The 14,560-nt window shown below is 50.6% G+C and overlaps 1 protein-coding gene across 1 annotated transcript in view; it reads left to right on the top strand.

Moving 5' to 3' along the window:
- MEGF9 (multiple EGF like domains 9) overlaps positions 1-14,560 on the top strand; it is a 50,208-nt gene that overhangs the window by 23,429 nt on the left and 12,219 nt on the right. Inside the window, exons 3-4 of the mRNA XM_039388462.1 lie at positions 553-754; positions 13,131-13,270. Coding sequence (XP_039244396.1) covers positions 553-754; positions 13,131-13,270 — 342 coding nt within the window. The remainder of the gene's footprint in view (positions 1-552; positions 755-13,130; positions 13,271-14,560) is intronic.

The raw sequence follows: 14,560 nt of genomic DNA, 5'->3' as shown, positions 1-14,560 counted from the left end.
GGTGTGAAATGGAGAATCTTATAATTAATGATTTTGCCACCTGTTGCTGATTTTATGCTAATATTACACAGCTAGTGTGGTCCTGGAATGATGGAACCAGACAACCATGAGGGTGAATATGGGTGTATATACACACACAGACATTAGATACAGTTACATATATATATATATATATAAAATAAATGTGTATTTTAGGTAGTTGTACCTGTAATCTTCTAACTCTTCTTTAGAGAGAGATTTGAAGAACAAACCATGGGGTTTCAAACCCCAGTGTGCTCTCAACATTTTAAAGCAAACATCATCCTTCCAGTGATGAAGTTTCCAACCTGGGGTGCACAAAGGGAGTGGTGAGGCCCTTGCATGAGTTGCCCAGAGAAGCTGTGACTGCCCCATCCCTGGAAGTGTCCAAGGCCACGTTGGATGGGGCTTGGAGCCACCTGGTCTGATCGAAGGTGTCCCCGCCCATGGCAAGGGGATGGAACAAGATGAACTTTAAGTTCTCTTCCAATCCACCCTATTTTGTGATTCTATGTGTTTCTTTTTCCCTTGCAGGAGATCCGTGCAACTGCAGCTCTGTGGGCAGTGTTGGTGTGTCCGAATGCAACCGCACGACGGGGCAGTGCCGGTGCCTCTCCGGGTACGCGGGGCTGCGCTGCGAGAGCTGTGCCCACGGATTCTACCTGGAGCAGGACACCCAGAGGTGCCAGCCCTGTGCCTGCAGCCCCACCGGCTCCAGCAGTGCCCAGTGTGACCAGTGAGTAAGGCCAGGCGTCCCTCCTGCGGGGCCTGTGCGCGTGGCGTTGGGATTTGGGGGGTGTTTTGGGACTCGGGATCGGGCAAGAATGAATCTTGTCGTCTGGTGTGAGTGTTTAAAGGAAAAATTAAAAAAAAAAAAAAGGCAGGAAGGAAGCTGGTCTTATAAAAACTCATGAAGATTATTCTTCCCCTTTCAAGGGCTGGATTATAAAAATATCCATAGCTGTGGCAAAAACCCTGGCAGCCCCCAAGGGAGTTGACTTGCATTTCTGAGTTGCACGGAAGCAGAACCTCTCCTCTAATGCCTTGTGCATCCCATAGTCCCTGTCGGACAGCGCGGCTTTCACGCCTCAGCTGGGGAGGGGAGGCCGGGGTGGAGCACAGGGGCTTTGGAGAGGTTTATTTTGCAAAAGGATATTCATTATGCCAGAGGCAGGCAAAGCTTTGTGCTCTGCCCTTGCCGAGCCTCGGGATGGAAGCAGCAGACTGACCACAGAGTGGGCTCCTGCCTTGCCTGGGCTTTACAGTCACCGGAGCTGATGCTTCGAGCTCTTGTATAATGAATGTGTTCCTCTTCATTTCACCTCACCCACCCTCACATCTTGCCTTTTAAAAGCTGGCACGCAATTATTTTTCCTCCAGCCGGTGATCTGTCGGTTGTCAGAGGTTCGTGGCTGATTTGGGGGTGTCTCTGTGTCCCTGCAAGAACGGACTGAGCAGCAGCCTGACCCGTTGGGTCCCCAACTCTTGCTCACACGCAGCAGGCTGCAAGTTCTGTCCTTGGAGATCCCAGCAAACCACCCTGCAGTGACTTCCAGCCTTCCCAGGCTCCTGCTGCCTTTCTGTCTTTTAGGGTTTGGTCTGGGCTCAGCGTGTATTAAACACCTGCACTTCCCTGCCAAGGCTGAGGCTGAGTCAGAGTCGAAATGCTCTGCAGGGACATGCTGCCTGTAATTATTTTATACATTATCTTTTCCCAAACACCCAAGCCCTCTGTTAATGTCCTTCCTTTTTGTTTCAATGCTGCAGTTTTCTGCTTGCATAAGCTCTGAGAATTCGGAACTTAAAAGTAACACTCCAGTTGACTGGAGTGACCTTCTTACTAAAAAAGGTGATTCTTGGGGGTGGAAAGTATGGAGTTTTTCACTTTTTTTTTTTTTTTTAGTAGCTGTTTTGGGTTTGGGAAGATGTGCCTGGAAGCATCAGGGCTTGCCACAGTATTGAAAGTGTGAGTTTGGTCAGATCTACTGGAAAGGCAAATTGGGCAAATCTTATCTTTGAGAGGTGGGAGAGGAGGGAAAGCACTGCTGGAGCAACTGGGTTAACTGGGAGGGAGCATTCTTGCCCCAGCTCTGAGTCACTGGGCAGTGGGTGAAGCACGGACATGTGTGATGTCTCTCCACGTTTCTCTGTGTGGGGCGAGCCAAGAAACGCCCTTGGGAACTTCAGGTGAGATGCTTCGAGTTGTGAAGGAGAATGAGGTGGAGCTGGAGCATGTAGTGAGCCATCACACCACACCCCAGCGTGTGTGCGCCCAGGAATGGCAGGGACCTCCCCAGCTTCTCCTCAGCACCATTTCACAGCCTTGAGGGATGTGGGAGATTCTCATTCTCAGCCATTTAGAAGAGACAGCACAGGGCAAAATGCAGAGGAAGATTTGGGGAGGGGGGATGTTGCTAACAGAGGTCGCTCTGTGTTTCTCTTCCCGGCTCAGTGGGGTTTTGCTGCAGACAGAGATGACCTCTGGGTGTTTTTAAAAAGAGGAAAATTAGGTCAGTTGTCTGTGTTGTAGGGCTGGGGGCATCAGAATGGCTGCAAGATGGGCAGCCTTGTGCGTAGTGATGTGTATGGGAAAATGGAGTGGGACACAAAGCCCGGTGGGGCAAATGCTCCCCTCGTTTCTGTTGTGTTAAAGTGGGACACTGGGGCTGGACACAGCTCCTGCCTGTGTGCTGCTGGGATGGGTGCAGGGATGCATCAGGGATGTGGGTCCCAGAGCGGGATATGCCCTGATGGGTGGGAGAACCTCTTCTGCGTTGCAGTGTGAATCCAGGAATGAGATTTTTGGCTCTGGTGCTGGAAACCCTGGGTGTCTGCTGTCGAGTCCCTGGAGGAGCGGCGCGTGTCCCTCCGGGCAGTCCCTGCTCGGGATGAGGCACGCAGGCATTGCCCAACACCAGCAGCCAGCTACTGCTTTGTTGACATGAAAAATCCTGTAAGCTCCATTATTTATTTATTTAATTAATGAAGCACCAGCCCAACTCCAGGTTGCACAAGTGAATTCCTGCGTGCTGCCCTCAGAGAGAAGCGGCCGCCGTTCAGATCAGTCTCCGGGTGAAACAGCGGCGTGATTTCTGGACTCTGACCCTTTTTGAGGGGAAGCTGATTGGAGAGGCAAAGTGCCTGAAGGCCAAGCCCTCGGGGCACACAAAACATGCCTCATAGGTTTCAATCAGCTTGCCCAGCCTTTTGTAAAACTGCCTTTTAAAGCACCACCATATGATGATTATTAGTATTATTTCTCGGCACGCTCTCGGGCCGGCCAGATGGCAACCCAAGTCTGCTGTTTGTTAACTAGACCTCAAATGCAGACTGTCAAATAAAAATAGAAAGAAATCCCTTTCCCGAGGCACAGAGTTGATTTTGGGAGTGCACATTGACCTGACATGCTGTCGCTATGAATGGCCTCCATGGCTGCTAATCAAAGGTCTGTTTTGGTGGTGGTTTAAATTTGATTATCTGGGAAGATCCACTGAGATCCCCCTCTGAGATGGCAAAGTATTTCTGTGCTCTGGTTTGGGTGGGTTTTTTTGTTAGATGAAAAGCTGTGTGTGGTTGAAGCTGGAGCTTGCTGTGGGGCTGGATGGAGTCCTGGGCTGCTCAGAGAGGGGGAGTGAGTTGTCCCTGTTGCGGTTAACGCCTAGAAACCTCGGATAAAACCACATTTCTCTGGGTTGGATGCTGTGCAGATGCTTGCTAAAGATAGCTGTGGCCTGGAAGTGTTCATAGTCCATAGAGGAAGGGTGGGGAACGAAGCTGAAGTTTCAAGGGCCATGGTCAAGGTCAGAGTAGTGGAGAATGAGGATGGTGACTCATGTTGGGTGCACAGGCTGAGCTGGAAGAGCTCCTGCTGCAAAGCCCTGCGGATGAGGACAGGGAGGGGAGAGTGGCTGGTAGTGGCCCCAGCCCATGGTGATGTAGCTCCAGCCAGGAGCTGCCCCCACCAGCTGCATCTCACACCATTTTCTGGGCACCTGGAGTCGAAAGCTGAGTTGTCTCTGTGTCCTCTGAGGAAGGAGGAACCTCCCTCCTGGTGGAGGAGGCAAAGGTGAAGGTGATGCTGCTGGAGAAGGTCACTGTGCCTGGGCTGCCCAGCCCAAATCTCCCAGCCTTGCACCCCTGGGCATTTGTTTTTCCTTTTTACTTCATGTGAGCAGAGTCCTGTGCCTGAACTCTCATCTCCTGCTCCCCAAGGCTGGGCAGGGGGCCAAGCCAGAGGCAGCAAAGGTGGGTTGATGGTCTGCAGCCCCAGCAGCAGTGGGAGTGCTGGGGCTCATTGCAGTGTTTCTGGCCCTCTGTGCCCTGCACAGCTTTGCCCCAAATGCCACTCGTGTCCCCATCTGAGTCATGGCACAGCAGCTGCTCCCTCAGCAGCCCTGTGATGTGCAGGCTGAGGGGGAAGAGGTTTGGTTTGAGAAAGCCTTTTAGTTTCACAGCTGTTGTGCCCTGGTGTGAGGAGCCTTGCGGGCACAGCTCTTTCAACACACACCAAAATAACTCTCCCGTGTAAACCTGTCGTCTGGCTGATGGATTTAAAGGAGCAGGATGAGGCCAGCCTGGATGAGGCAGCATGTGGTACCCTCCTGGGGAGCAGGAGGTGTCAAATGACTCTGCAGTTTTTGATTTATTTATTTTGACCTCGCTGCCAGCCCTGCCCCATCCCCACATGGGGCTGCAAACACTGGCCAAGGGCAGCCCAGTGGTGTGGGGCCCTGGCAGCTCATCTGCTGGGTGCTGGTGTGGGGTTTCCCTGTGTTCCCCAGCAGGGAGGGAGAGTTGGGATGACCCTGATTTACCTCCTGCAAGTCATTCACCCGAGGCTTTCCTAGGGTAGGCCTTTGTGGCTTTGCTTTTCCTGCAGTTGTGGAGGCAGCAAGTTTAGCCCACAAGCAGCTGTCCCTGTGTGGGTGCTCTTGCACCCCAGGATTTGGGATGTGCATGGGGGAGTAGAGCTGTGAAGTGGAGATGGTGTTATGAGAAGCTGCTGCCTGGCAGAAGGGCTCAGCCTCAATTCCCCATTTCCCTGGGAGGTTTTGTGTTTTAAACTAATTTACCCTGGTTCTAGGAGAGACAACTTTTGGTGCACCATGACCTGTGCCACTGAGCAAGAGGAGAGCTGTGGCTGCTGGGGGGTGTTTCAAGGATCACAGGATATTCTGAGTTGGAAGGGACCCACAAGGACCATCCAGTCCAACCCCTGGCCCTGCACAGACACTCCAACAATCCCACCCTGTCTCTGAGAGCATTGTCCAAATGCTCCTTGAGCTCTGGCAGCTTTGAGGCCATGCCCACTGCCCTGGGGAGCCTGGTCAGTGTCCAACCACTCTCTGGGGGAAGAATATTTTCCTAAAACCCAACCTAAACCTCCCCTGGCACAGCTTCGCCTTGTGGTTTACCTAAACCTGGGTTAACAATCTAAACTGGGTTAAAATTTTTCCACTTCCTTAAAAAAGCTGCAGACTAAACACACATATTTGCTGCCATTGTCCCAAGTGAAAACAGATGATGTTAAACTGGGATCTGTGGATTAGGTTGCTCCCTCTGCCTGTGCCTCAGTTTCCCCACAAGCAGAAGGGCAATGGGAAGCAGAGGCTTGGAGGTGATGTGAGCTTTGGTTCCTGTAGGCTGAAACCCACTACCCAAGGGTGCAGTGCTCTGCTCCTGTGCTGTCTGAGCAGCTTTTCTTTACTGCTGGCTGTGGAGACAGCTCTGTGCTCCTGGTTCCTGCACGGTTTGTGCTGCAGGCTTGGCATAAATCTTACAAGAGACAGCTCCTGTCGCTCATTTCCATTGAGAAAAAAGAATAACATGCATATAAATGTCCAAGTGTTAATTCAGAGATGTTTTGCCCCCTCGAGGGGACATCATGTCCATATTAAAAAGAAAGAAGGCAGAGTGTCCCTGAGAGCATCTGGACATGGCTGTCCCCTGGAGCAGGGATACTCAGAGGCTGAGCAGGGAGGGCAGTGACCATCCCTGTGTGCTGCCTTTGTGGTGGGATTCTGTGTGGAGAGGCTGATCTTGTGACCCCTGCTCATGGGGGTTTGCAAGAGCCTTGCTGGTGAGGGTAAGGTCAGCAGCTCTGGACAATGTGCTTTGTTGAGGCCTTTGAATAAGGACTGGGGTTTCTGGGGGAGCTGGGCAGGGAGCTGGGATTGTGGAGCTGGTGGGATGTGGGAAGGTGCCAAAGAGATCAAGGGGAGAGAAGCAGTAAGGAACACTGGTCCTGATGGTGTTGGGAGGCAGCCAGGTGGGTCACAGTCTGGAGGCACCTTGAGCATCATGTGGAGCAGAGTTTGATGTTGTTTGGTTAGCCAGGAAATGCAGATCCATTGCAATTCAAGGTTTTTGTGGAGCTCCACCAGCCTGCACAGGAAGGGTGCTCAAGGCTGTGGTTTGAGATCAGAGAAGCTTCATGTTCCCGGGACTGCTGCCCATCCCAACCCCAGGAGGTTATTTGGGGGAAGCAATGGAGTTCTCATTTTGCATAGATAAAAACCTTCATTTTCTGTCTTTGAAGTGTCATCACACTTCTGAAATGTCTCTTCTTCGCGTGGATCTGTATTTCCATTCTGCTGTACTTCATCAGTCCAGTAAAACCACATTGGGCACTGCTCCCCTTTGGAGAGATGACCTTGGGAGCTCAAGTCCTTAAGGATTTGTCTTTAAAAAACCCCCAAAAAACCAGACAAAAAGGCACCTCTTTTTTCCCTTTAGAAAGGCTACTCTCCCCTTTATAGATCAGCTGAGCACAACTGGTGGCTCATTATCTCCCAGTAATGCCTTGTCAGCATCATTCTGCAGAGAACAGATCTTGTTTTGTAGCGGAAATTATTACATGTGGACGTCAGAAAAGCAGAAGAATACCCTGTTAGAGCCTATTTTTCTGCATGCTTTAATTATCTAAATCTCTCTCCTGTTTCAGCCTCTTGCATCCTTTACATCAGGTAAATTTTGTACCTGCACCCCTTTTTATTCGGTTGCAGACAGGGATAGGAAATGAATGAGTGACTGGACACAGCAGCAGGGAAAGGTGGATTGTTATCATCTCCCCTATGGTAATTGTGGCTTCTCAGAAATCCTGTTATTTTGTGGGTTTTCCAGCAGGCTTTACCGTTCCTGTGTTGTTCTGCTGCAGTCTTTGCTGCTCTGGCAAACACTGACTGCCCTCAAAAAAAAAAAAGTATTGGCTCAACTATTTAAGCTCTTGTGGCTGGATTCTGGTTTGGGGTTGTTGCCCAGCCTGACTTCAGGCACTGCTCCAGCCTGTCTTCTGCTGCTGCCTGAGCAGAGATCTGGGGGATGGAGGGACCACTGGTGTGTCCAGTAGGGACCAGCCCTGTTTCCCTGCCATCTTCACTGATGTGTCCTTCTCTGCATGGAGGTTTCCTGTCCCATCCCTGCGTTGCCATGATCTCCAGGGCTTATTCTGAGAAACCAGGACACACCATCTGGGGTTGAAATTTTGCAGTGAGTGAAACTTTTGTTGCTCTTCCTTATGGAAACCATAACGGACCCCATCCAGCCTTGCTCTCCAGGGCCATCAGGGTCTGCCCATCGCTCCCTCCCTCCCTCCCCAGCCCCCTTGGTCCTGGTGGGTGGTGCCGGGAGGGCCCCCGGAGGAGGCAGCACAGCCCCGGGGCTGGAGATTCCCGGCTTTCCCTGGCGGGGGAGCCGGGGCTGCGGAGGCGGCGGTGGCCAGACAAGGTGGCCCTTTGACATTCACAGAGTGGCCTTTCAGAGCTGTGAAGTGTCCCTGCTCAGCCGAGGGCTGCCACACAAACAGCCGCGGTCCCCCGGCACGGAGCGAGGAATGCGGCGCACAATGGGCCAGTGTTGGCCCCCATAAAGCCCCACTTCTTCTGCCCTCCACAAAGGGGCTCTGAGTGGGGGCTCAGCCCTGGCCCCACTGACCCTCCCACGGAGCTGCTTCGGCTGCCAGGGCTTTGGTTTGAGCTGAGGCAGAGGGGAGGAGAAACCCAACGTGGGGCTTTTTCCTGCTCTCCCCTTCCCCACGTGCTGATGTTCAAATCAAGTGACCTAAAGGAAGATCAGCTCATGCCTTAGAGGGCTTTGTGCTTTCCTCTGGATGAGAGGACACGGCCTCCAGCTGCACCAGGGGATGTTCAACTTGGACATCAAGAAGAATTTTTTCATGGAAAGGGTGTTCAGGCATTGGAAGGGGCTGCCCAGGGAGGTGGTGGAGTCCCCATCCCTGGAGGTGTTCAGGGAATGACTGGAAGTGGCTCTCAGTGCTCTGGGCTGGGTGACAAGGTGGGGGTTGGTCACAGGTCAGACTCGATGATCTTGGAGACTTTTCCAACCTAAATCATTCTTTGATTGAGTGTTAACACTGTTGGTTTTCCACCAAAGTGTCTTGGAGCATTTAGCTTTCAAATGTTAACTTTTCCACGCAACCCAGGAAAATATAAGAGAGATTCATCCCCTGGCTGCTGTCAGACATCACAGAAAATCAGCACTAAAGGAACCAAGCTCGCTGGAGGAACACACCATTTTTAGAGACATCCCTTCTGAATCCTCCTAATCTTGTGCAGAATCCTTTTGTCTTATCCCATCAAAGTGTGACAAAGCCTTTTCATGGGGGTTGTTTTACAGATGCTCGTAGCTCAACGTGATTTTCCTCATTCATACGCTGTTGCTGCTGTTAATTGTGTCTGTTCCAGGAACACCTCTGGGCCCTGCTGGGATGAATGATGGGCATGGCTGTCATTGAAGGTTTCCAAGGGAAAGGGGAGGGGATGGGGTGGAGAAGAAGCTGGAGATGCCACCAGGCTGGGGAATGGCCCCTCACCGTCTCTCCTGGGGCTGGTCCTGGTTGGTGCTGAGCTGTGGAGTGTGTAGGTGTTCTCTGTGCTTCAGGGAGAAGATGATAAATGTATTTGGCAAAACTGTTCTTCAAAGCTGGGGGGAGTTTGCAGGGCTCATCCACAGGGTTTGGGACCCATGGAAGCTCCCTCCTTGTCTGACTCTACCCCAAAATCTTACCAGTCTGTTATGTTTTAAAAATAAAGGCACAAAAGCTTGGTGCTGTGCTGTTTCTGCTGGCTCTGACATTGTCAGGCAGTCCTTGGGCTGTGACTGAGATCTGGGCATCCAGGATTTTCTGGTGTCTGGGAAAATATTCAAAATTAATTTCTCCCTTCCCTCCTCCTTGGGAAAAAAAAAAAAGGAAGAAAATAGATGATTGAAGCTTGCTAAGGGTTTTCTGTTACACCATTAACTATGCACAGCTTGTCTCCCAACAGCCCCTAAGGCCATGGTCCTTTATCCTCCCATCCATCTTGTGCCTGTCATGTCCCAGTTAAAGTCAGGATGTTTCTGTGGAGGAGGAGTGGAGACCCCTTGCAGATGTGACTGCACATTGTGGGCTGTCTCAGACCACAGATATTTTAATGCTTTGTTTCCCTTGTGATGAGGCCTTGAGCTCCTGCAGCCTGTGCTGAGCAGTGCAAGGTGAAGGCACTGCCCAAGGTCGCAGGTGGAGCCTGTCCCTTCAGTGTGTCCTTCCCTGACCATCAAAATCCCACCATGGGGAATGTTTGGTTGCCACTGGTGGCACAAATCACTTGGCGAGTGATGGGATTTCCCACATCCTGTGGCTGTTTCCCTTTAGGGGAATGGAGGGGGCCTCTGGGGAGTGGAAGTGAAACCAGACAGTTTTTGCAGGCATATTTTGGGGTGTAGGCTGTTCCCTGGCCCAATATTTTGCTTTTATTTACAACCCTCTGCCCCATATCTGCGGGACACAGGCTGCGTCCACAGGGTGGCTGCATCCTGGTCCAGCCCCAGGCTGTCTCCCTGCAGGGACAGCTACTCCCAAGGCATAACATGGAGCCTGAGGGATGAGGGGGATCAGATGCAACTCCCCCTTGCCTTGGGGGGGGGGTCCCAAACCTGGTGTGTAGCCCCCACTCTTGGAGGGTCAGGTCATTCCATGCTGGATCCCAGCCTTGCACGTGGTCTGTCCCTGCCAAGCAACAATCACTGCCGGCTCCTTCTGCCAGTGTCTCGTGTGCTGGTGATGGTTTTAATCATGAGGAGACTTGTATAAAGTTGATGGATGATGTGCTGGTGATTCACACTACCTACACGGTCTCTAAAGTAAGTATATTCATAAAAATCTAATAGAAGCCAAAGCTGGCAGGCGACTTTGGTTACTGGAAGTCTGGTTTTGTCCCAACACATCCTTCTATATCGATTCTTTTTCAAGTGCTAAAAATTGGCTGGCTTCACTGGAGTTAATCACCATCTGAAATGGAGTTGAGCAATTGATGTTGCTGCATCAAAATGTTTCCCTCTTCCCTTGCCCCTCCTTCCCCCCACTTCCCCCCAAAAAGAAATTCCTGGCTGATACTCAAAATCCAGTTCAGTTCTTGCTGTGCAAGTATTAAACTATGGGTCTTTTCTTTCAGATTTCTGGATTTTTATGGGCACAATCGGTCTGTTAACAGGATTTTTTTTTTTTTGTGGTTTCAATGCATTTATATCATTGACCTTTGCTTTAAAAAGTGTCTGACAGTCTTTGCTGGGCTGGAGCTATAAAAAGGAGTGTTGTAAGGGGGCTTTATTCTATGGAAGCAATGACCACAGGCAAAGCTTTATATTTGCTGAGTGATTTAATTCTTGCACATGCAGGACTTGGCTCTTTGCCATGTGTAACATGTTGAAAAAAGGTCTGCTTGAGAGGCATTCAAACCAAACTTTCCAAAACAGTCTTTTTTATTTCTTCAGAAAAAAATAAAACAGCTTTCTTTCCTGTTATTTTTAAGCTAACAAGTAAAACCAAGGGACTCTGCCCCAAAATGCTGCATTGAGCTCTAGCAGGGTCACTGGGGGAATAAACCTCCTTTAATGAAATGAAGTGGGAGTCTGGGTGGAAGGGGGCCAGCCAGGAGGAAGAGGAGGGTGTCCTTAAGATAAAGGCCTCATCAGGGACAGGAGGGAGTAAAACTGAGCTCCCTGGACTGCAGGAGGAAGCCAGGGAGGGTGAAGATGATGCAGCTTTAATGCCTGGTCCTACAAAACCCTGCTCAGGGGGTGCATCTCCCAAAGATTCGTTTTCAGGCTAAATATCATATTTTCCTTCCCATATCAGTTACTTTTCCCTGCTTGGCTCTGCCTGTGCCCTGCCCTCTTACAGGAATATCTGTGCAGTAGCAGTCAGAAGCAAATAAAAACAAGCTGCTTTTTGTTTGCGCTTATTTTAAACGTTGTGACAACGTTTGGATTAATGTCAGGTCTTGTGAAAAGCTCTTTAAAAGTCAAACATACTGAGCTGCTTACCAGCATCCCTTTGAATCCTGCATCTGCCTGCTGCCCTTCCAGATAATGGTCTGGAGAGCAAGGAGACATCATATTTCTTTTTCCTTCTTGTAGTCAGGCCATTACATGTGCCCGAGGTTTCAGATTCTGGAACTATTTAATTGTGTAGCCACTTGGGCTGAGGTCCCTGTTTTGGTGTTTCCTCTTCCTTTGCCAAGCAAACAAACAACAGAAATATTAAATTATGCTGATTTCTAACAGAAGCAACGTCTTCCAAACATTGCAATCTACTGCATTTTAATTAAAAACAACACATCAACAGTGCATCGAGCCTCTATTAGTTTTAATCAGCAGATTCTTCTGGAGGCTTTTAGAGGTGAATTGTGCCTTGCTCACTATTCAGCTGGAGGAGAGGGGGAACAATGGATGAGCTTTGTGCAGGCACAGCAAGCCCTGAAATACTGAATTTAAAAGGTATTTCAAAGCTGTTTAAAAGGTGTTTGAATAGGGTGGAGGTTATAAAGGGGAGAGCCAAAAGAAGGGAGATCCAGCAGCGTGCAGGGGTGTCTGTGGGTGGTACCTGCCTCGTGTGCAGATAAATCCATCACCTGGAGGAGACCAAATCCTGTTTATTTGGGTTGCTGTCCTGGTTCCCTGTGCAGCAGGCAGGGCTGAGGTTCTCTGCAGGTCACCCCAGGGCTCTCAGACACGTGGAGAGGCACTCAGTGCTCCCTGCCCCTCGGCTCAGGCGTTGGCTGTTCCCCTTGTGCAGGTGGGATGAGCCACTGCCGTGCCCAGGGCTTGATGGGAAAGAGCATTTCATCCATTCCTGTGATTCCTGGGAGAGCTGAGCTAAATGCTGCCAGGGTGGAAAGTCGCTTATAAAAGCAAAGGGTTTGAAGCCTCTGTGTGGAGAGAGTGGCTTGGAAAGCCAAAGGAATGAGGGTAACCTTTGCTTTTTATAGCTCCTGGTATTTGTTTGCTCGTGGCAGCCACCAGCAATGCCCTCTGTGTTCGCTGTGCAGGGCTCCACCCTCCTGCAGTCACACTGTGCCCAAGTAAACAGCTTCTGTCTGGGGTCAGCTGGAGTGGAAACCTTCTCTGGGGAAGGGAAAACCCTCTCTTGTACTTCCCTGGCCCTGCTGGGTAGCAGAAGTCAACTGGAGAGAGGCTTTGCCCTCTCTCCATCCGTGGAGGTGTTGTGTGGAAGGGATAAATGGGGTCATGGAGGAGAAGTGGAGGGAGTGCAGGTGGCTGACACCTGCCCTGGCTGGAACCTGAGCGAGACACCTGAGATCCTGTGCCAGCTCCCGGGGGAGCCGGTGGAGCAGGTGGTGAGCAGGGAATTGTCTGTTCACCCGAAAATCTGGGAGGTGCTGCTCGGCACTGGTGTGGAGGGGAGGTCATTATCCATGTGGGTGCTCTGCTATTGTTCAGGCACAGTGACCACGGGTGTCCCAGAGTCCTGCAGGACCCGGGGCTGGTGCTCGGTGGAGCAGGGACTGAGAGGGGCTGTTGGAGCATCTGCTGGGGCTGATGCAATGGGATGGCTTTGGGCCAGAGCTTTCTAGAATGAGCCATGATTTCTGGTGCCCAGCTGGAAATTGCTGTCGGGGCAACTGGCTTGGCAGAGACTCGCCTTTCTTGAACTTCCCATCACTTTTTGGAATCGGTTGCTCGTGGGTTTCATGTGCTGCTTCCAGCAGAAAGGAGGAAAAAGAGGGAATGAAGTCCAAAACCCTGCCCGCAGGTTTATACCTTGGATGACTTCCAGTACAGCCAGGTTTCAGTGTTTGTTTTTCCCTCTGCAGCTCTGGGAAGTGCCAGTGTAAGGTGGGTGTCACGGCCCTGAAGTGTGACCAGTGCAGTGACGGATATTACAGGTTTAATGAAACCACGTGTGAGCCCTGTCAGTGCAACAACCACTCCCAGACCTGCAACAGCTCAACAGGTGAGTGCAGGGGCTGCAGACTTCACCTGTCTCCTTCTCTCTGGTTTTTGCTGTTTGCTTTCACACACCTGTGCTCTTATCCCCTTCATCTACATCTTTATGCCTCAAGTACCCAAAATTTTTACCTTAAAACTGAAATGGAAATGCAGGGCGAGGATGGAGCTGGTCCTCTTTGAAGGAAGGCAATAAAGGCTGTGTGTTTTGCCCCAGGCTGCAATGCAGAGCCTTAATTCAGCAGTCTGTATCGAAAATCAGGGCTCTATTGTTCTCTGCACTTACATAAACACAAAACATGGGCTTTTTAAGAGCTTTTGTTTAACTGCTGTTTACCTGGAAATATATACTGTACTGGCACTGACGTAAGGGGACATTTTGCTACAGATAGCAGGATTAGAGCTGGAAAAAACTGGCAGCGCCTAATTAATATTGCCCACTTTTTATAAATTGGCCGTGTTCATTTTCCTAGATCGTTTCTTTGATTGTCTCTCACTCAGATGTTGATGAAGTGCAAATGTCCAGGCACCTGTGCTTGAACAGCTTATGGGAGGGCAGAGGGGAATCTAATCACTTTCCCATCTCCACTGGAAGGACAGATCCCAGAGGAGAGATGTTATGTGATTGCCTGTGCAACCCTCACTTCAGCCACAGGGCTCCCTTAAGAATCCAAATTCTCATCCAAACTTCCAGCTGAAATGTGGTTCTGTGATATTTATCCAGGAGCTTAGAAAGGGGTAATAATTCAAACTAATGTTGCAGAGCTTTTGTGTAGCTGGCAGAGAGGCAGAGGCCATCAAGTGAAGTGTTTCTGGGCAGTTTCTGCCCCAGTGTTCCCTCCTGGGCTGTGTGTTGGCAGCAGAGGAACAGGCAGCTGCAGTGCTGGTGCCCCGATCCCGCTCGGCGTTAGCGGCGGGCGCCGGATCTGTGCTCCCTGAGGATGAATTACTGCATTTCCCTGAGGATGAATTACTGCATTCTCTCCTCTACTGAGCTCAATGTGCTTATGTCCTACCAGCATTGAAGGATATGAGACTGTCCCTAAAGCTGTGCACACATCAGCTGTGTTACTGATTTGGAGCTGGGTGTGTGGGTTTTGTGAAGGAGGAGGATAATCTGCTCTTCCTTTTTTTTTCCCCCTCAGTGTTCTCCCTGCTTTCGATTTATGAAACAAAACCCAAAGAAAACCCAGCACAGACCTTGTCCCTGGGATGGGGCTGTTCAGGCAGCCTTTCTGCTGCTGCTGCCCATCGCTGCCCATGGCATTGTAATGAAAACCCTTCATTTTGGTTAATG

The sequence above is a fragment of the Pipra filicauda genome, unplaced genomic scaffold, assembly GCF_003945595.2.
Source record: "Pipra filicauda isolate LSUMZ 115617 unplaced genomic scaffold, ASM394559v2 scaffold121_size3267253_pilon, whole genome shotgun sequence".
NCBI classification, from domain to species: domain Eukaryota; kingdom Metazoa; phylum Chordata; class Aves; order Passeriformes; family Pipridae; genus Pipra; species Pipra filicauda.
The sequence above is the reverse complement of the archived record's forward strand: the minus strand, read 5'-3'. Positions and strand labels throughout refer to the sequence as shown.